The sequence below is a fragment of the Hyperolius riggenbachi genome, chromosome 12 (genome assembly GCF_040937935.1).
Source record: "Hyperolius riggenbachi isolate aHypRig1 chromosome 12, aHypRig1.pri, whole genome shotgun sequence".
Taxonomy (NCBI): domain Eukaryota; kingdom Metazoa; phylum Chordata; class Amphibia; order Anura; family Hyperoliidae; genus Hyperolius; species Hyperolius riggenbachi.
Window position 1 is genome coordinate 14,257,924 of NC_090657.1, and position 22,234 is coordinate 14,280,157.

Here is a 22,234-nt window from a genome sequence, read left to right on the forward strand (position 1 = left end):
CAGAATCTAGCAGGTAGATGTTGTTGGCTGAGGCGGCACCTGGGGGCCTCTTTGCTGAGAATCTAGTGTGTGTACAGCGGGTAAATATCAGCTTCAATCTGAGGCTTTTCACTCAGAAATTTTGCCTTGTGACAGGTTCCCTTTAAGTAGCCGTCCCCCTTCTTTTTCCCTATGTTCCTCACAGTCTGGGAGCTGCCGACTTGCTGTCTTCACATGTTACTGAAGCTTTTCAGAGCTTCCTTCAGGGCACCATGCCCGCTCAGTGCTCTGGGTGTAATGTATTCTACATGCGCTGCTAATCTGCTTGGCTCCTCTGCTTACCTATGGCGCCCTCTGCCTCCTTCGCTGAGAACTGCACTCTTTCTTAGTCTATCTACTTATTCCTATTCCTGCTACAGTCAGCTTCATTCATAGTCTTGTTTTAATCTTCTTAACCTTCTCTGCTCTTGGCTAATCTAAGACCAGACCAGCGATATGTGCAGTTCCCAGCAGGCACCGGCAATGCTGCATATTTGTGCCATGCCATTTACATGACATAAAAGACGTGTTACTTTAAAACCCAGATCTGAACAAGGTTAATACAAATAGCAATCAGGATGCTGAGTAAATGTCTAACTTTGTCCACTGTTTATAGAATGCCTTTTTATGGACTAAATGCTAACAAATTTGGTTCCAGCTTCCCTTGCTTCTGCCATGGATGCAGTTGGTGCACAAGTGCGATCATGTGATGCCCAAAATTAAAAAAAAAAGAGGCCAGACTACATTCCCCAGCATCCCTGTATTTTGTTGGGGGCGGTGCGGAACAATGCAAATACGACGGGGAATCCAAGAATCCCAGTGACGTACATCCTGTCCAGCAGGGAGTACATCACTGGGCGAAGGGCAGTGCCATACATATGACCCTGTTGGCGCCCTGTGCTGCAGGGTCATATGAATGTAGCTTTTTGCGGTGTGATGCAATAGGGTGGAGCATCGTACCTCTGACGCAAGGCCCAGGTGTAAAACCGGCCTTAAAGAAATTATACTAAGAAGAATATGAAGTCTGCTAAATGTTGTTTTCTTTCAACCTCTTGAGCCCCAGAGGTTTATACCCCCCTAGTGAGAGCCCCAGAGGTTTATACCCCCCTAGTGAGAGCCCCAGAGGTTTATGCCCCCCTAGTGAGAGCCCCAGAGGTTTATACCCCCCTAGTGAGAGCCCCAGAGGTTTATACCCCCCTAGTGAGAGCCCCAGAGGTTTATACTCCCCTAGTGAGAGCCCCAGAGGTTTATACTCGTAGTGAGAGCCCCAGAGGTTTATACCCCCCTAGTGAGAGCCCCATAGGTTTATACCCCCCTAGTGAGAGCCCCAGAGGTTTATACCCCCCTAGTGAGAGCCCCAGAGGTTTATACCCCCCCTAGTGAGAGCCCCAGAGGTTTATACCCCCCTAGTGAGAGCCCCAGAGGTTTATACCCACCTAGTGAGAGCCCCAGAGGTTTATACCCCCCTAGTGAGAGCCCCAGAGGTTTATACCACCCTAGTGAGAGCCCCAGAGGTTTATACCCCCCTAGTGAGAGCCCCAGAGGTTTATACCCCCCTAGTGAGAGCCCCAGAGGTTTATACCCCCCTAGTGAGAGCCCCAGAGGTTTATACCTCCCAAGTGAGAGCCCCAGAGGTTTATACCCCCCTAGTGAGAGCCCCAGAGGTTTATACCCCCCTAGTGAGAGCCCCAGAGGTTTATACCCCCCCCTAGTGAGAGCCCCAGAGGTTTATACCCCCCTAGTGAGAGCCCCAGAGGTTTATACCCCCCTAGTGAGAGCCCCAGAGGTTTATACTCCCCTAGTGAGAGCCCCAGAGGTTTATACCGCCATAGTGAGAGCCCCAGAGGTTTATACTCCCCTAGTGAGAGCCCCAGAGGTTTATACCGCCATAGTGAGAGCCCCAGAGGTTTATACTCCCCTAGTGAGAGCCCCAGAGGTTTATACCGCCATAGTGAGAGCCCCAGAGGTTTATACTCCCCTAGTGAGAGCCCCAGAGGTTTATACCGCCATAGTGAGAGCCCCAGAGGTTTATACCTTAGTGACCAGACACTTCACAAATGTAACGGTTTATTGCTCGGTCATACAACTTAGCACCCAAATGAATTTTGCCTCATTTTCTCCTCACAAATAGAGCTTTATTTTGGTGGTATCTGATTGCTACTGCTATGTTTAGTTTTTATTTTAGTAATCTAAAAACAAAAAGCCAGAAATTTGGTAAAAATACAACAACATGCAGATAAGTTAATTGGCTTCCCCCTAAACTGACCCTAGACTACAATAAATATACTGCATGATACATACATAGACATATGGCTATGGCAGGGATTAGATTGTGAGCCCCTCTGGAGGACAGCTAAGCTGGCCATACACTGGCCCGATTTGCCGCCGTTTCGACAGCAGATTCGATCACTGGGATCGAATCTGCTGCCAATCGCTCTCGCTACACGCCGAATTTCGATCCATTTCGTCCGATCCAGTCGATCCCTCCGTGCGGAAAATTACCGTCGATCGCCCGCGGGTAGGGAGCGCGTCGCTAGCGGCGTTCGAGTGCCCGACGACCGACGCAATAGAGCCGCATACATTACCTGCTCCGCCGGCACGACTACCCCCGGTCACCGCTGCTCCGTCTCCGCGCTGGTCTCCGGCATGCTTCAGTTCCTCCTGCCAGGCTGGAAGTTTAAACAGTAGAGGGCGCTCTACTGTTTAAACTTCCTGCCGGGCAGGAAGAAGTAAAGCATGCTGGACCTGGAGACCAGAGCGGAGAAGACAGCGGAGACCTGGGGACTGGAGCCGCGCCGGCGGAGCAGGTAATGTATGCGGGCGGGGGGAGCGGCGGCAGCACCACCACAGATTGTGAACGGTTTCAGGCTGAAATCGGTTCACAATCTGTTTGCAGTAAAGGTAGCCATACGATCCCTCTCTGATCAGATTCAATCAGAGAGGGATCTATCTGTTGGTCGAATCTGATGGCAAATCGACCAGTGTATGGCTACCTTTAGTGACAAGACAATATACTCTTTACAGCGCTGCGTAAGATGTGAGCACTATGTAAATGTTTTTTTTAAATTGAGATAGGAAATGTTTAGGAAGTGCTGCTAAGTGTTTGTGTATACATCTGAATCCTTATCTCTCTGTTTACTGTTATGTAATCCCTTTCACACTTTTCTGACCGCAGTCTGCTGAAATTCTGACAGCAGCCATGAGGGGAGGGGGATTCTCTTCACAGTGCATCTGTTAACTCTGTGTGTGCAGAGAGCTCAGTCAGAGACAGGCAGGCTTTCTCTCACAGAGAGCAGAGGAAATTTATCTTATGTGCAACAGAAACATCTGTAATTGTGTGTGTGTGTGTGAAACCTGTTATATGAAAACAAAAGCCTATCAAGTAATCTACTTCAATATTACACTGTTCTTAGCATGTCAGGTTGCAGATTCTTACAGATTCCTACCTCTGCATTCCATGTTGCTATGGGAGCCACATCCCTCCCTCAAGCAACTCCTCCTGAGATGTAGAGTGGAGGATTGCAGGTGGGGGAGTGACTGACTGACATGCACCCTCCCTCCTGTTGTTGCTCCTGAGATGTAGAGTGGAGGGTTGCAGGCGGGGGAGTGACTGACTGAAATTCACCCTCCCTCCAGTGCTTGCCTATAGAGTGGGGGCGTGGCCAGGTTGGAGTTGGGGAGAACCTGTTGCTACAGATTGAAATATTACATTTTGTTCCATCTTTGAAAATTGTCCTTACCCCCCTGCCTGTCTCTAACTCTTTCCACTGACAGCAGCAGCAAGAGATCTTGGCAGCCAAGAGGCAGCAGGAACTGGAGCAGCAGAGGAAGCGGGAGCGACAGAGGCAGGAGGAGGCCGAGAAACAGAGGCTGGAGCAGCAGCTTCTCATCCTGAGGAACAAGGAGAAGAGCAAAGAGAGTAAGGCAGAGTGCAGAGACAGAGGTGAACTGGGGGGTTGGCGCGCATCTGGGGGGGTGGGCCTTGCATGTCCTGTGTAATGGCGCTTTAACTGGGGATGGTCTCCTGTGATTTTGTCTCCTACCAAGGTGCCATAGCCAGCACAGAAGTGAAGCTCAAACTTCAGGAGTTCCTTCTCAGCAAGTCTAAAGAGATGCCGGGGGTTGCAAACCATTCCATCCTACAGCATCCCAAATGTTGGTGGGTTTCTTCGGGAGTGCAGATTTCTCCTGTAACGTTATACAATTCCCCTGCTGCTTATATGTTATCTTTCCTATCCTGTGTTACTAAGTGAACCAGAGATAAAACACCCTCATGTATTTTACCATATATACCAGTGGGAACATTAGAGAAAACACCTACCCTGCTCTTTGTTTCATTCTTCACTGCTCAGCCTGCTTGTTACCAGCCCTGATAAAATCCCCCACTGAGCATTCAGTCTGGCTTTGCTCAGGAATCATTATAGCTGAATCTGTCTTCACTGATGTATTTTCAAGCCCAAGACTGCCCCCTTCTGGCTCTGCTATAATGACTCAGCTATAATGATTACTGAGCAAAGCCAGCCTGAATGCTCAGTGGGGGATTTTATCAGGGCTGATAACAAGCAGGCTGAGCAGTGAAGGATGAAGCGGAGAGCAGGGTAGGTGATTTCTCTAATGTTCCTACTGATATACATGGTGAAATACATGAGGGTGCTTTGTCTCTGGTTCACTTTAAGCCTTCATCAAATAACCACTAGTGTGTGTAACTGTTAATAAAACAACAGAACACCCCCCCCCCCCCCATCAGAGACATGAAGATTATCACACATGTGTGTGTGGCTCCTTTTAAAGCAGGTCTGACAGGAGCCACACACATGACAGACCTTTGACGAAGCCCTTTGTTTAGGGTGAAACATGTAGGTAATACTTATGTTAGTTAAACCATTTGTACTGTCCTGTTACATTAGTGCACTATTCCCATCCTGCTATAATAAGGTAGATACGGGAGGAACTGTCAGCATTGCTACAGTCTCTAGATGCTTTTGAATTGGTCTAACATGGCAGACTAGCGGAGAGGAGGCCTGTAACGAAGAGGATCACCCTTATTGCGTGTATACACACATAAGCCACCTTTGCTACTCAAGATTTTAATGTATACGGTATGGAGGGCAGAGTCTAAGGTGCCAGAACATCTGTGCCTATAGGCTGCTGTGATGTAAATCCGGGCCTGCATGCATGGAGGGCGGAGTCTAAGGTGTCAGAACATCTGTGCCTATAGGCTCCTGTGATGTAAATCTGGGCCTGCATGCATGGAGGGCAGAGTCTAAGGTGCCAGAACATCTGTGCCTATAGGCTGCTGTGATGTAAATCCGGGCCTGCATGCATGGAGGGCGGAGTCTAGGGTGCCAGAACATCTGTGCCTATAGGCTCCTGTGATGTGAATCCGGGCCTGCATGCATGGAGGGCGGAGTCTAAGGTGCCAGAACATCTGTGCCTATAGGCTGCTGTGATGTAAATCCGGGCCTGGGTATACCCAATAAAGGTTAATTTTAATGGTACTATGGACTTTGCACAACCAGTTCTGTTGAATGATGACGTTCACTGCACGTCTCCCTCTGACAGGAGCACTCACCACACCTCACTGGACCACAATTCCCCTCCTCTGGCCGGGTCCCCAGGCACACCTCCGTCTTACAAGCTGTCTCTCCTGGGAGCCTGTGATGGACGAGATGACTTTCCTCTCCGAAAAACTGGTGAGTAAAGGGCCACCATGTGAGTCTTTCGCAGAACACCTTAAACATGCTGTGCCCAGTAATATATCTATTGTTACCGTACCATGAGCCTGATTCACTAAAGCGTGATCGCGCGCAAACCTCCGTTTATCACGCTGAGTAATGGTTTATGCGCGTAAAGCTCCGCGCGCGGGAGATCGCGTGATAACTGCTGTGACAGCAGTTATCATGCTTCAGCGCATCAAGCCCCGTGAGTGAATAGGATATATACAGGAAGTCAAACAAAGAGTAATCAGACCGCATGTAATCATACCAGGGAGCACCGCCACTAGATGGTGCCTGTTAGTCACTTTTCTGCAAGGAGTGCATTAGGACTTCCTGCTCTTACAGTATTAAACCTTAAACTCTAAAAAATGAACATCTAAAAAACACTGTATTAAGTTAATTAAAGTAATATCTCCAAGTCCCGCTGCCTATACATCTGTCGACTTTGGCGGACAATCGACCAACCAATACAATTATTATCGAATTGGTTGAAATCTTTCGAGAATTGTCCCTGTTATGCTGCATCCGGGCCTCACTGCCTCCTTCACTGTCCCCCTAGTGTAAATGTGCCCCCCTCGTGCATGGGTTTATCCATAAAGTGAACCTCCAGACTAAAAATCTACTCAGCAGCACTGAAAAGGCTTGCTGTTTCTTTAACAGTTTCACAGCATCAGAACTTTGTTTTTCTTACCAAAACCTCATTTTTAGCTGCACAGAAGAAAACTGCCTGGGCATTTTTTCCCTGATGCTGTGCAAAGCATGATGGGATTTCTGATATTGTTGTCCTCCAGTCCTTCTGCTGTTTTGGTGGAAATTTTTATTTAAAAATTTTGAATTTGAGATTTGAAGCCTAGCGGGTACAGCTGGGAGGTGTGATCAGGACACAGGACAGTTGGAACTGTGTCTCATGTTCCCTGTCACCTCCTTTCAACCAAAAAGATGGCTGCCCCCATGAAATCACAAACATTTGCCTGTTCTTTTAAAACAGGGTGGGTAAGAGATTAATGACGAATGTAACTTAGAGAGAACCCGAAGTGGTTTGTAAGACTCCTATTAGCACACAGAGGCTGGGTCTACATATAATACCCAGCCTCTGTTGTTATACTGCGCCCATCCCCCCAGCCCCCCTCTGCGCTCTGCTGGCCCGCCATAAATCATACGCCGTGCTGGCGACATGCAGCGTGTCGCCAGCCGGCTGTTTACATCTGTACTTGTCAGTTTCACCGCTCCCCCGCCTCCTCTATGTCGCCCCTCCCGTCTGCGTCCCTTCCCACCAATCAGCGGGGAGGGAAGGGACGCAGGCGGGGAGCGGCGCTATGGAGGAGGCGGGGGAGTGGCGAGACTGACAAGTACAGATGTAAACAGCCGGCTGGCGACACGCTGCATGTTGCCAGCACGGCGTATGATTTATGGGGGCATAGAGGGGGGCTGGGGGGGAGCAGTATAGCAACAGAGGCTGGGCAGTATATGCAGACCCAGCCTCTGTGTGCTAATATAGGAGTCTTACAAGCCACCTCGGGTTTAATGACAGTATGTTGTTTAGGTTGAAGTTCCTCTTTAACCTGTCCACTACCGCCAACCTCGGTGCCCATCCATCTTCAGCTTCCTCCATTAGCGCATCATATGCTGCCAGTGTACAGCACGTGGTGCATGCGTGACATCACACACGTGACGTGCTATACACCAGCAGCGAGTGAGCGCAAATGGAGAAAGCGGAAGACAGACGGGCAGCACAGCGGGTGACAGCAGACAGGTAAAGTAAAAGTGTATGAAGGGGGGCACATTTACAGCACCATCGCGGTCGTCGCTCGTCCTGATATCGCACCCTTTACCGCCACGTACCCAATCGAGCGCGTCGCCTGAGATTTACCAGCACGTCCGATGGATACGTGTGACCATTTTTGGACCGAGATTGGTGGCATCATCGATCACACACGCTTTTGGCAGCACCAATTTTCATCCCATTCGAAAATATCTGATATAGAAGAAAGCTAGCATACACATGTATCACAATTTTTCAAGTTCCTATCAGATTTCCGATCATTGTGATCATTTTTGCATTTGGATATAGATTGAAAATGAATCTTAAAGGAGGTCTTGAAGGGATTTTGTTGTGATTCATTGAGTTTATCACAGGAGTGCGTCTCTGAATAGGAAAGTCGAAAGAGGATGAGGCGCTGTGCCTTTAAATATCTTTAATTATCATCCGCAGGTTTTGGCCTGGCAGCCGTTTTGCAAGGTATCGCATCATCTGAGGCCACGGATTATACGATAACTTGCATAACGGCTGTCAGGCCATGTCACTTAAAGAGACTCCGTAACAAAAATTGCATCCTGTTTTTTATCATCCTACAAGTTCCAAAAGCTATTCTAATGTGTTCTGGCTTACTGCAGCACTTTGTACTATCACAGTCTCTGTAATAAATCAATGTATCTTTCCCTTGTCAGACTTGTCAGCCTGTGTCTGGAAGGCTGCCAAGTTCTTCAGTGTTGTGGTTCTGCTATGCACTCCCCCCTCAGGGGGGAAAGAAACACACAAATGATCTCTTGAGATTCAAAAGGAATGCTGTATACAGCCTGCTTGTGTATGGATGTATTTTCTATGTGTGGACATACTGTACATCAACCTACTTCCTGTTTTGGTGGCCATTTTGTTTGTTTATAAACAAACTTTTTAAAACTGTTTTTAACCACTTTTAATGCGGCGGGGAGCGGCGAAATTGTGACAGAGGGTAATAGGAGATGTCCCCTAACGCACTGGTATGTTTACTTTTGTGCGATTTTAACAATACAGATTCTCTTTAAACACCCACTGATGACGATTAAAGGTGTTTAAAGGCACAGTGCCTCATCCTCTTTTCTACATATTAGATGTGTCTGCCAAGGACTGCCGAATTCCTGTGCTGACACAGCTGAGAGATCAAATTACACTCGTGATTACTTGAGGGAGGATTAGACAGGCTCTTCTCTCTACAAACACACATGGTGTATTTCTCTCTGTTATCCTTGTGTCCCGTGCAAGAGTTCAGGTCCACTTCAATGGTAACATAATCTCTCTCACTTTTAGCGTCTGAACCCAATCTGAAGGTCCGCTCGCGGTTAAAGCAGAAGGTGGCAGAGCGCCGCAGCAGTCCTCTCCTCCGCAGGAAAGACGGAACGGTCATCAGCGCCTTCAAAAAGAGAGCAATCGAGATTCAGGGTCAGTATCTTCTTCCCAGAATCCCCCACTGTCACTACTTCCCTAGCCTGGCTTGTGTCATCTTGGTCAGCTTCCCATTAGATCCTTGCAATATAGCAACTATGGCATTTACCATAATAGCTGGTGTATGTGAAGACAGAGGTGGGTGGACGTTCTGTAAAGGGATTCATTTGGCACTCAGTAAGCAGAGCTTAGAGTAATGTGTATGCATAATATGTTTCTATAGGGACTTACAGGATACCCGAAGTGACATGTGACATGATGAGATAGACATGTGTATGTACAGTGCCTAGCACACAAATAACTATGCTGTGTTCCTTGTTTTCTTTCTCTGTCTGAAAGAGTTAAGTTTTAGGGATGTAAACTCAGTCCTGACTCAGAATTTCTTATCAGTGAGGGTCACACTGTAGTCACTTCTTGTCTAACTATAAAACACTTTCCTAGCAGAAAATGGCTTCTGAGAGCAAGAAAGAGATAAAAAGGGGAATTTTTTGTAAGTGAGGGTCACACTGTAGTCACTTCCTGTCTGAGTCAGGACTGGGTCAGCCACTTACATACCTGCTATTTAACTCTTTCAGGCAGAGAAAGAAAAAAAGGAACACAGCATAGTTATTTGTGTGCTAGGCACTGTACATACACATGTCTATCTCATCATGTCACATGTCACTTCGGGTATCCTTTAAGCCCTATCTACACTATACAATTTTTTTGTCCGATTCGATTCATCGATTCAATTAGATTTAATCCAACATGTCCGATCGGGATTCGATTCATATTGCCATTGTTTTGCAGTGGCAAATCGAATCCCGATCGGACATGTCGGATTGAATCGAATCAATGAATCGAATCGGACAAAAAACTGTATGGTGTAGATGGGGCTTTACGCAAGAGGAACCCAGCTAGATTAAGGTGAACCAGCAGCGTTTTGTGTAGAGGGCAAAATGCATTATAAAACACTACAAAGTATTGCTTCCTGGAAACAAAAGTTAATAGTTTATAAGTTTTCACTTCCACATAAATGAACCGCGAGCATATGTAAGCACTGCTCAAAACAACAAAATAAAACAGTCTAATAAAACCAGGGGTTCCAAGTTTACAATAATAATAAAAAAGAATGTAGACTTGGTCATTACAATCAGGGCCGGGCCGAGGCAGAGGCTGGAGAGGCTCCAGCCTCAGGGCGCAGTGTAGGAGGGGGCGCAGAATTCATTCAGCTGTCATTCCTAATTGTGTTTAAAGCAGAAAGAAATAAGAAAAGGGGATACATAGCAGTGACTGCAAGCCAGATAACTAGATATTAAGGTGTTGGGGAGGTTGTGGGCCCTGTGGTGCCTCTTAGTCTAATAGCAATCAGTGTGTGGCGGCTAGGGTGGGAGGGATGGGGGAGGGGCCTCTTAGTGTAATAGCAATCAGTGTGTGACGGCTGGGGTGGGAGGGATGGAGGGGCCTCTTAGTCTAATAGCAATCAGTGTGTGACGGCTGGGGTGGGAGGGATGGAGGAGGTGCCTCTTAGTCTAATAGCAATCAGTGTGTGACGGCTGGGGTGGGAGGGATAAGGGAGGGGCCTCTTAGTGTAATAGCAATCAGTGTGTGGCGGCTGGGGTGGGAGGGATGGAGGAGGAGCCTATTAGTGTAATAGCAATCAGTGTGTGACGGCTGGGGTGGGAGGGATGGGGGAGGGGCATATTAGTGTAATAGCAATCAGTGTGTGACTGCTGGGGTGGGAGGGATGAAGGGGCGCACTTTGGTGTCTCAGCCTTGGGTGCTGGAGGACCTTGTCCCAGATCTGATTACAATAGTGTCCTGTCAAACTTACTGAACTCCAAAATGTCAAGGAATTGTTGGACAAAAGGTGGCCACTAACAATCCAATTTCTAGAGAAAAATTGTTCGAGTGATCCGATAATTCTGATCGGAAGTGAAATATCGTAATACATTGTTCACTACATCATCTATGAACCAATCTTCGCTTCCTATCTATCACAGCTGAGAAGAAAATCCAAATTTTGATTTTGGTTCGATGAAAATCCATTCAATCGTTCGTAATCGATTGTGCCCATCAATGGAGATTATTTACAACCAATCCGAACAGAATTATCTGATCGCTCGACCAATTTTTCGCTAGAAATTGAACAGTTAGTGGCCGCCTTTATGAACGCTATCTTTTAAAAATTAAGAAAAACGACAGCAAAATATTATTTTAAAAAAAATATATATAGTTCTAGCGATAGATTATCAAAAAAGTAATAAATTGGTAACTGGAATACAGACAGTAGGCAACCATCCATGTGATGTGAATCTACCCTTATGTCTGGAACACACATCCAATTTTAATTGACCAATGATTGTCCAATTTCACCACCTTTGTGTAGTATGAGAGCTTTACCTACACAAGTTCTTCATCGTATTCAAAGTCTGTTGCCCCTCCTACTACACGGAGGTGCTAAAATTGGCAAATGACTGGCCAATCAAAACTAACCAATTTTACCACCTCCCTGTAGTATGAACGTGTACTTGGAGGTGGTACAATTTTTCAGTGGTAGCGGTTGGCCAATCATAAAGTGGATCCGAGATGAGCTTTTACTCATTGCATAACTGTGTTCCTTTCATATAGTTTATAGGGCATTCCTCAAGCCAAATTCTTTTTTGTTTTTTGTTTTAATACTCTAATTCCCTATAAACTAAATAAACCACGCCCACAGGTTTTCAGAGAGCCTTGGCAGTAGCAAGGGCTTATGGGAGTTCAGTCTGGGCCAGAGGAGGAGGAGGAGGTTACTAGCCAGAGATTTCAGAGGCAGAGGGGAGGAGGGAGGAGGAGAGGGGACTGAATTTACACACAGGCAAGCTGGTAGCATCTCCAGCCCTCAGCCTGTGACAATGTGACAAACAGAACATGGCTGCCCTCATTGTATCACAGGAATAAATAATCATAAACTTTTGAAGCTGTTTGCAGCTAGATATGCTGTGTAAACTATCTAAACTTTAGATGAGATATATAGACAACTTACTTGTTATAGTTAGTTTTTCATCTCGGATCCGCTTTAAGAATTTGTTTCAGCTTCTTTACAGGGATTCGGGATCATTTGATCATTATTAGTGCAAGGTATAAAACTTAACAGATCTGAGGTATGTAATGTGGGGGAGGTGTTAGAGGGCCAAGAGGGACTGAAAGAAGCCATAATGTCCAGCGCATGTCCAAAAGGCAAGTCCATAATGCATCAGCCCTTCAGTTGTAGAGCTCTTTATCTGTCCTGCCCCACTGCATTATGGTCTTGCTTTAGGGATATGTGCTCAGTACAATATCCAGCAAGTACCTTCTGTTTTAAAGGATACCCAAGGTGGCATGTGACATGATGAGATAGACATGAGTATGTACAGTGCCTAGCACACAAATAACTAGGCTGTGTTCCTTTTTTTTTTCTCTGCCTGAAAGAGTTAAGTATCAGGTATGTAAGTGGCTGACTCAGTCCTGACTCAGACAGGAAGTGACCACAGTGTGACCCTCACTGATAAGAAATTCCAACTATAAAACCCTTTCCCAGCAGAAAATGGCTTCTGAGAGCAGGGAAGAGATAAAAAGGGTCAATAGTTTGTAGATTTGTAGCTCTGGCATACTTCAATGAATGTGTCATTGAGCAGAAACAATAAAACAGTTAAAACTTAAAAGTAGATTTAAACATAAAACTGTGGAATATCTTTAAAAGTCATTTTTAGGAGAAGGAAGATAGATACAATCTTTATTTCATTTGTTTATTATCGCTTCGGGTGTCAATACTGTAGTATGAGGTTATTCAGTAAAACGGCACAACCATGGAGTGAAAGTGCAGCATCTTTACGTAAGGAAACAGATTTTCCTTTCCTAAGACAGATGGTTTGCGATTGGTCAATATGGGTTTCTGCACTTTGCGCATTGCTCTGTCCCCAGCCTGCTGAGTTTCAGGTTGTGTTAGTACATAAATATTATTGCTACATTTTGCTTACGGAGTTTTGGCTGCGTCCTCCAGTGTGGGCTGCCGTCATGGTACATGTGCCAGGGCTTCTCTTCTCCATCTGCCATAGAAGCAATCTCCCAGCTTTCTTATTCCCTCATTTACTGATGCCTCTCTATCCCTCGCTGAGCTGTAATAGTTTACTTTAGAAGCCACTGCTGTCATTACTGATGTGATGTAACTCCTCTTGCAGTGTCCTCAGTATGTAATAGCGCCCCGGGATCAGGACCCAGCTCCCCAAACAGCTCCAATAGTGCCATCTGTGAGAATGGACTGACTGGGAGTGTCCCCAATATTGCCAGCGAGGTAAGTGCAGAGGTGGAGGTCAAAGCTGGAGTTAAAGACTATTTCTAGGCACAGATCTAAATGCCTCATCTGATAGTTTAGTCGTGGGGGTGCTCAGTAGGATACCATACCTTGTTTTTGTGTTCTACAGTGAAAAATCTTGGCTTCAAATTTTGATCACATGACCAAAAGCACTAAGTTCATTGAATCAGTTTTCAGGCTGTAGGGGTGTGGCCACTAAACATTGCCTGGATTGCATCATCCCCGCTGTTCAGACTGCAAGGAGGAAGGCACAGGCCGAATCTGTCTGAAAAGATGACAGCCTACAGAGCAGACGGTCTGTGGTCCAGGGAGTGTCCAGCATCTGGGTTCCTGAAAAGTTAGTTGTTTACTTGATGTCCGCTATTTAAAAGAGGAACTATCATGAAAATCTTAAAATTTAAAACACCTACTAATAAGAAGTACATATCTTCCAGAGTAAAATGAGCCATACATGACTTTTCTCCTATGTTGCTGTCACTTACACTAGGTAGTATAAATCTGACATTACTGACTGGTTTTGGGTTAGTCCATCTCGTCATGGGGGATTCTCAGCATGGCCTGTATTCTTTATAAAGACATTTCCTGAAAAAGATTTATACAATGATGCTGGACAGCCTCCCTTCTCACCGTACACTTGTTTGGCAGCTGGACGGAGCAACTGCCATTCACTAAGTGCTTTTAAAAAAAACAAAAAAAACGGCGAATCCCCTATGAGAAGATGGGCTAGTCCAAAACCTGTCGGTAATGTCAGATTTCTACTACCTACTGTAAGTGACAGCAACATAGGAGAAAAGTAATTTATGGCTCATTTTACTCTAGAAGAAACATACTCCTTATATGTACAGGTAGTCCTCGGTTAACGAACGAGATAGGGACTGCCCACTTGTTCTTAACCTGAATCTGTCCGTAAGTCGGGACTACCTGTTCTGCCCCGTTGAAAATGAAGAATATGGGCAGCGGAAGGTAAATAGAGGCCTACTCACCTGATCCTCGGCGGTAGAAGGTGCCCTCGTGGTGCCCGGAAGGTCCGCAGCCCGTCCTCTGGCTTCCTCCATTGTTCCCCGGGGGCTCCTGGCTTCACATGCGGCGCATAATGACTTTATCAGGAAGAGCCCCCTAGTGGCGGCGCTTCCTGATTACGTCATTATGCGCCGCATGTGAAGCCAGGAGCCACCGGGAAACAGTGCAGGAAGCGAGAGGACGGGCTGCGGACCTTCCGGGCACCACGAGGGCACCTTCTACCGCCGAGGATCAGGTGAGTAGGCCTCTATTTACCCTCCGCTGCCCATATTCTTCCTTTTCAAGGGGGCAAAAGAGGTAGTCCCCGGCGGGCGTGATGTCATGCGACGGGGCGGAGCTACGGTAGCGGCGTTCGTATCTGCGGGTCGTTCGTATGTCGGGCGTTCGTAACCCGGGGACTACCTGTATATGTTTACATGTATTTTAACATTTAAGATTTTCGCGATAGAGGTATTTAAAGACCTAATAGATAAAAACATGCTGCACAAATTATTTGGGACCGTAGTGGTAATGCAGATTAAGAATATATTGTCAGAATAACTGACAGTGGGTAGCGTGAAATAAATATACCGGTATTATGTATCCTTAAAACAGAAGTCCAGGTGTTAGTTTAAAATAATATTTGTGTAGGAACCTTAATAGCATACTATATACCGCAAGCCTTATAATTAAATCAATTAAAAAGTAGCTTGTAATTCATCCCATTTTCCAGAACTTCCTGTGAGGGAAACCGGTGTGTCTCAGCTGAGCACTATGGTGAAAAATTGTAAAATTTAAAATATATGCAAACATATACAAGTAAGAAGTACATTTCTCCCAGAGTAAAATGAGACATAAATTACTTTTCTCCTATGTTGCTGTCACTCACAGTAGGTAGTAGAAATCTGACATTACCGACAGGTTTTGGGCTAGTCCATCTTTCCATAGGGGATTCTCAGCATGGCCTTTATTCTTTATAAAGACATTCCCTGAAAAAGATTTATACAGTGATGCTGGCCAGCCTCCCTGCTCGCTTCACACTATTTTGGCAGTCGGACGGAGCAACTGCCATTCACTAAGTGCTTTTAAAAATAAAGAAAACCCTGAGAACCCCCCTATGAGAAGATGGGCTAGTCCAAAATCTGTCGGTAATGCCAGATTTCTGCTGCTTACTGTAAGTGACAGCAACATGGGAGAAAAGTAATTTATGGCTCATTTTACTCTGGGAGAAATGTACTTCTTATTTGTAAGTGTTTTACAAGTGTTCTCAACAGTTCCTCTTGAAGGTGCTCAGCTGAGACACACTGGTTAGCAACAGTTTTTAGCGACAATTCACCCCCCCCACGCAGCCACGCTGATGGATCTGTCCTCTGTATGAAGACACGCCCCCACAGCTGAAACTTCCTGTTCAGACAATGCAAGCCAAGGATTATGTAACTTAAATTTCACATTGATATTTAAGGAAACCTGCAGGGAAAGTGGAATATGCAGGATGCCATCTTTATTCCCTTCAATAGAAAAATGCTACTTGCCTTGTCTGTTGTTCTGATGCTGTACTTCCTAATATCACTGACCTAGAACAGGTCAGCTGATTCTGCTGGCCGCATGCATGTTGCAGGCATCAGACTCAGACACGACTTTAGTTCAAAATGTCAGCTTGGTAGCCAAGCAAATAGCATTGATTGTGTGGAGTAAAAATGGTAGCCCCATACACCTCTTACAACAGGTTTCCAGATGTGTTGTTAGTGTGTGGCCATTGACTAATAATGTTGTCTGTGTTCCCAGATGTTGCCGCAGCAGAGAGTCCTTACTTTAGAAGGAACGGGAGGCCCTCTAGGCCTGTACACATCTCCATCACTACCCAACATCTGCCTACAGGGGAGCGCCAGCAACCTCAGCGTGAGTACCTCATGAGCCATGGGGAAGACGGACTGTACCATTATCACTCACCACGTTTCTGATGTGAGTACCTCATGAGCCATGGGGAAGACGGACTGTACCATTACCACTCACCACATTTCTGATGTGAGTACCTCATGAGCCATGGGGAAGACGGACTGTACCACTATCACCCACCACATTTCTGATGTGAGTACCTCATGAGCCATGAGGAAGACGGACTGTACCATTATCACTCACCACATTTCTGATGTGAGTACCTCATGAGCCATGGGGAAGACGGACTGTACCATTACCACTCACCACATTTCTGATGTGAGTACCTCATGAGCCATGGGGAAGACGGACTGTACCATTATCACTCACCACGTTTCTGATGTGAGTACCTCATGAGCCATGGGGAAGACGGACTGTACCATTATCACTCACCACGTTTCTGATGTGAGTACCTCATGAGCCATGGGGAAGACGGACTGTACCATTATCACTCACCACATTTCTGATGTGAGTACCTCATGAGCCATGAGGAAGACGGACTGTACCATTATCACTCACCACATTTCTGATGTGAGTACCTCATGAGCCATGAGGAAGACGGACTGTACCATTATCACTCACCACATTTCTGATGTGAGTACCTCATGAGCCATGAGGAAGACGGACTGTACCATTATCACTCACCACATTTCTGATGTGAGTACCTCATGAGCCATGGGGAAGACGGACTGTACCATTATCACTCACCACATTTCTGATGTGAGTACCTCATGAGCCATGGGGAAGACGGACTGTACCATTATCACTCACCACATTTCTGATGTGAGTACCTCATGAGCCATGGGGAAGACGGACTGTACCATTATCACTCACCACATTTCTGATGTGAGTACCTCATGAGCCATGAGGAAGACGGACTGTACCATTATCACTCACCACATTTCTGATGTGAGTACCTCATGAGCCATGGGGAAGACGGACTGTACCATTATCACTCACCATGTTTCTGATGTGAGTACCTCATGAGCCATGGGGAAGACGGACTGTACCATTATCACTCACCACATTTCTGATGTGAGTACCTCATGAGCCATGGGGAAGACGGACTGTACCATTATCACTCACCATGTTTCTGATGTGAGTACCTCATGAGCCATGGGGAAGACGGACTGTACCATTATCACTCACCACATTTCTGATGTGAGTACCTCATGAGCCATGGGGAAGATCTCCCGCCCGATCTCCCGCCAGATCGTTTCGTTGCTCGGTTCTGCATTGAACACAATGGAAAAAGATAAGAAAAACGAGCGGTAGATAAGAGAATTGCCTGCAGAATCAAGCGGGGAATCGATTGAGCGGCAGAATCGAGCGGCAAAATCGAGCCGTGTATGCCCAGCATTAGATTTTCTGTTAGATTTACCTGCCAGATAGATAATTTCCAACATGTTGGAAATTATCTAGCTAACCATCTATCTGTGGAGCAATTAGGCATTATTTGAATAACGGAGATAACCAGAAGACAATGCAGCAGAGATAATGACCAGCCTCTACCAGTACTTTACAGAAAATAATCTAAAGATGCGTAGACACGCACTACCAGCGGTAACGACGGGTCCCCGGACCCTCCCGCTGGGCGGTCTTTTAGCTGACAGTGATGCATGTGTATGCGCTGTCGGCGGACTGATAAGGCTGTATCGTTCAGAAACAGCCTTATCAGTCCGCCAACTGCGCGTACACACACGCTACTGTTGGGTAAAAGACCGCCCAGTGGGAGGGTCCGGGGGACCCGTCGTTGCCGCTGGTAGTGCGTGTCTACGCATCTTTACAAAAAATATAACAGGAAATCTAACAGAAAAATCTAACAGAAAATTGTATGGTATGTAGTAGGCATTACATTTAATAGTGTACGAGTTGAGTATTGTCTATGTCTTTTCTCCACAGGGCCAATTCACCTCCCAGGAGGGGGCTGAGCGCCAAAGCCTGAGGCCAGGCGGTCCGTTCCTCAGCACCGCGACGCTCCCTACCCTAGATGGAGGTGAGCTCAGTCTGGGCGCGCCGTCTCTCCTGCAGCACGTTCTGTTATTGGAGCAAGCCAGGCAGCAGAGTGCACTCATCACAGGTGACTAGTCCTTATTTCTTACTATAGTGTGAAACATCACCAAAGGTCGGCATACACAGGTCAATAGCAGCCCGATTGTGGAAATGATTGATCATTCCCTTATGGAAAGTCGGTTGGTTAACTGAGTAATCTAATCTCAATTCGATTTCAGGAAAAAACTGATCAACATTTATTCACATTGCTGCTTACTGTGGTATGTTTACACTGTTATGCTACGCACACACTTGCGATAACGATCGTTTACAACGAATGATAATTACCAGACGAACAATATTGGAGCGATTGGAATGCAACGATGGGATGCAGCAATCATCCTACACATATTAACGATCGTTCTCGCAGAAAAGAACGATAAGAGGGAAATGTTGCGTACATATTTATATAAAATAAAAACAAACAAACATGGGGTTACAATACGTAAAAATATATGATAGTTAACGTGAAAACAAAGTTTATTTGAAATGTATTATGTAACAATCGTTACGGGTCGCGCTACACAGGAAGTACGGAAGCGCGGCAGAATCCAACGCAGGCGCATTGGCCATTGTAACGATCGTGCTCGGCAGATAACTGTACACACTATAGTTTTGTAACGATTGTCGGTCAATACTATCCGTCCTGTTGGATTTTTCCAGTGTGCCGATATCGTTCGTTCGTCGTTGTACTTAATGATCGTTTGATGAAGTTCTTTCCCTGATTGTCGGCAGACCGATCATGGTGGTGACTTTCAAACTTCCTGCTTTTGACATGGGATGGACAAAGAATTTTGAAAATTGAATGCAGAAGAACAGTAAAACGTACAAAAGTGTAAGGACAACCTTTTACGAGAATGTTACTAAAGGCCGGTTCACACGGACGTCTGTGCTGTGTGCGCGTTTATAAGCGTTCAACTGCTGAACATCGACTGACATAAATCGTTATACTGGTAGGTGATCAGAGGCGCCAGCAGAATAAAATTAATATAAAATTGTTAAGAATTGCCGGGAGGGAAAGTGGTGGACTTCCCCTCAATAATTAGACATCAAGGTCTGTCATCGAATCAAACGAATACATTTATTCAATAGTACCCCAAAATCTGCAACGCGTTTCGTGGGAGCAGACCCACTTCTTCAGGCAATAAAACGGGGGACAACAAACACAGCAATCAATGTGCAGTGAATTTAGCACCTCTGTCGTTCAGCTGCTGCTAGCAACGACCATCGTCTCAAGTGTGTATGTAGCATTACTTTGATGTTGATTTCTGCTCTCTGTTTTGTTGTTTTTTTTCTTTTTTTCTTTTGGAGCAATCATACTGGTGATGTCAGTACTATGTACGAAACAGGGAGAATTCATTGTACATTTAACTCTCCATTGGTTTGTGTTGGTAGAAATAAGTCCTTGTGAGAGGGAATCAGTTTCTATTTCCTGCCGTGTGTCTACAGGACCTGGTAAAGTTATAAATCCGTGATCCCCATAGTAAGATTTTTGATGGGTCCTCCAGACCTAGACATGCATGACCAATGGCATTTTCCCCCCTACCCCCGAGATATAAATAGATGCAAACTATAGTGCATGCAGTATATGGACACAGATGTAGCAAAGAGATACAGAGCAAAATTAAAAAGGTGGAAACAACACTACGGACTACCTGGTTCCCCTCTTCTCCAGTGCCCCATAGTAGCTGCTGCAGCTGCTATGGCTATTGGTTCACCCCTGACGCAAAGTGAGCTGAAATTTCTCTGTTATGTGTGCAGAAGTGGACACAACACAGATTAGCTCTTCAAATCAGCACATGCGCTGCACCAAAGAGATAGTGGGCATACCTGCGTTACGTTTGCTATCTTATTTGAATAAACATTTATAGTAGTAATAGTATTGCCCAGGTGGTTTACTGGACATGTGAGATAAGAGGTAGAAATATGTCAGAACACCCTATTAGGATGTATTAGCAGGATGTCTACCCCTTCAAATCACATAAAAATGAATACATATTCAAACACAACACCGCCCTCCACCTAGCCCGATATGCCTCACCCAAACAATCACCAGGCGCTTCGTCACAGAACAATCAAAGTGCAGCAGTGCAAAAAGTGCATAACACCAATTCAAAACAAATTCAGATTATTAATGTAGCATAGCTTCCCGGCCATATATGCAAGCCAAAGCTGTCTTGTATATTTGGCAACTTGCATGGGGGTGACTTGCAAATTTCCTGCTTGACATGGGATGGACAAAGAATTTTGAATATTGAATGCAGAAGAACAGTAAAACGTACAAAAGTGTAAGGACAACCTTTTACGAGAATGTTACTAAAGGCCGGTTCACACGGACGTCTGTGCTGTGTGCGCGTTTATAAGCGTTCAACTGCTGAACATCGACTGACATAAATCGTTATGTCGTTTGAACAGCGGCTGACAAAAATGTTTGCCTGCGGTTGTCAGCGTTCGAGGGAGCGTTCGCGTTCAAAAGCATTTGATAGCTTCCCTATGAATTCTGGTCCATTTCCTGTCAACCGCATACCTCCAGGACGGCGTTCGCATGCTTACGACGGCGATTGTACGCGTTTACCGCTGACGTTTGTCAAACGCAGCCGTCAATAGAAGTCGCATGAGGCGTCCGAAAGAACGCCATCTACCTCGACACTGAAAAAAACTCGCACAACCGCTGTCAGACGATACTAACGTAAATGCTCTCGTAAAAACCTATTATGCGCGGTTAAAACTTGACGTTTAAACGACCAGAAATACAGACGGACGTCCGTGTGAACCGGCCCTAAAGCTAGCTGTGTGCATGGCTACCTTTTTGGATTCATGATCCACTTGAAGTCTGGTTTAAAAAACCCTCCAAGATCTACATCACATACAGCTAGGCTTCTGGCGAAGTTTATTTCTGGTTCCTGTGTGCTTCTGGGAAAGTTGTGTAGGGAGAATGAGGTCAGAGCTAAGTCTATGAATCAGCGTAACAAGCCAGACACGTGTCTGCTTCCCCTGGCGATGACTCATGAGCTCAGCACAGGCCGGGGGAAGAAACTGCAGTAATGAAACTCTTAATAAACCAATTTTGAAAGCTGCAAATTCCAATACTGTAGAAACAACATTTAAAAGGAACCCAAGGTGAAGACATATGGGGGCTGCCATATTTTGTTCTTCTTAAAGGCACCCTAAACAGCACGAAAAAAAGGGAATCTAGACTCACCTGGGGCTTCCACCAGTCCCCTGTAGCCGGCGTGGTCCTTCTGCATTTTCTGGGTCCCCTCCGAGGTCCTGCTGGCGGCTCTGGTAATCTGGCGACTTTGGTTGAAGTTGCGCATGCACGGCCTGTCCGGGCACCTGACGTGTCATTGCACTGGTCGCTGTAAGCATCCTGCGCATGCGCGGTTCTCGAAAGACCGAGTCCTTTTTTTAGTGCTGTTAAGGTTCCCTTTCAAACAATACCAGTTGTGTGGCAGCCCTGCTCTGGTCAGTAGTGTCTGAATCCCACACCTGAAACAAGCATGTAGCTAATCTTGTCAAGGTTTTTGTGAGGAACGCTATATGTGCATGCTTGTTCAGGGCCAATGGTTAAAATATTCGAAGCATTGGATCGGCAGGACAGCCATGCAATATGCATTGTTTAGAAGGAAATATGTCAGCCTTTATATCCGTCTCACTTCGGGTTCCCTTTTAAAGAGAATCTGTACTGTGAAAATCTTACATAAATAAATGTACCAGCCTGTTTGTTGTCTTCTCCTAGCCCCCTCTGTGACATTTTCGCAGCCCCCCAGCTGCTTTCTTGGTGATAAAATCACTGTTTTAGTCATTGTTTTTGTAAACAATGAATATTGGCGCCAAACAGGAAATACATAATCAGAGCAGGAGCATGTTTGCAGTGGCTCCTCTCAAGCCTTACTTGACTGCTGGAATGTTACTCCCAGTGTTGCCCTAGCTGCTTGTTTGGGCTTTGATCTGATCTTTCTGCACTCAGAGCTGTTCACAAGGTCACAGCTCTGTGAG

The 22,234-nt window shown here is 45.9% G+C and overlaps 1 protein-coding gene across 5 annotated transcripts in view; it reads left to right on the forward strand.

Annotated features, from left to right (window-relative positions):
• Positions 1-22,234, forward strand: part of HDAC5 (histone deacetylase 5) — a 229,431-nt gene that overhangs the window by 158,373 nt on the left and 48,824 nt on the right. For 4 of the 5 annotated variants that reach the window (XM_068263348.1, XM_068263350.1, XM_068263349.1 and 1 more), the window contains 7 exons: positions 3,793-3,961; positions 4,066-4,177; positions 5,581-5,711; positions 8,803-8,934; positions 13,116-13,228; positions 16,034-16,147; positions 18,086-18,263. In XM_068263348.1, the coding sequence (XP_068119449.1) occupies positions 3,793-3,961; positions 4,066-4,177; positions 5,581-5,711; positions 8,803-8,934; positions 13,116-13,228; positions 16,034-16,147; positions 18,086-18,263 (949 nt within the window). The remainder of the gene's footprint in view (positions 1-3,792; positions 3,962-4,065; positions 4,178-5,580; positions 5,712-8,802; positions 8,935-13,115; positions 13,229-16,033; positions 16,148-18,085; positions 18,264-22,234) is intronic. The other variant, XM_068263347.1, reaches the window with a different exon arrangement.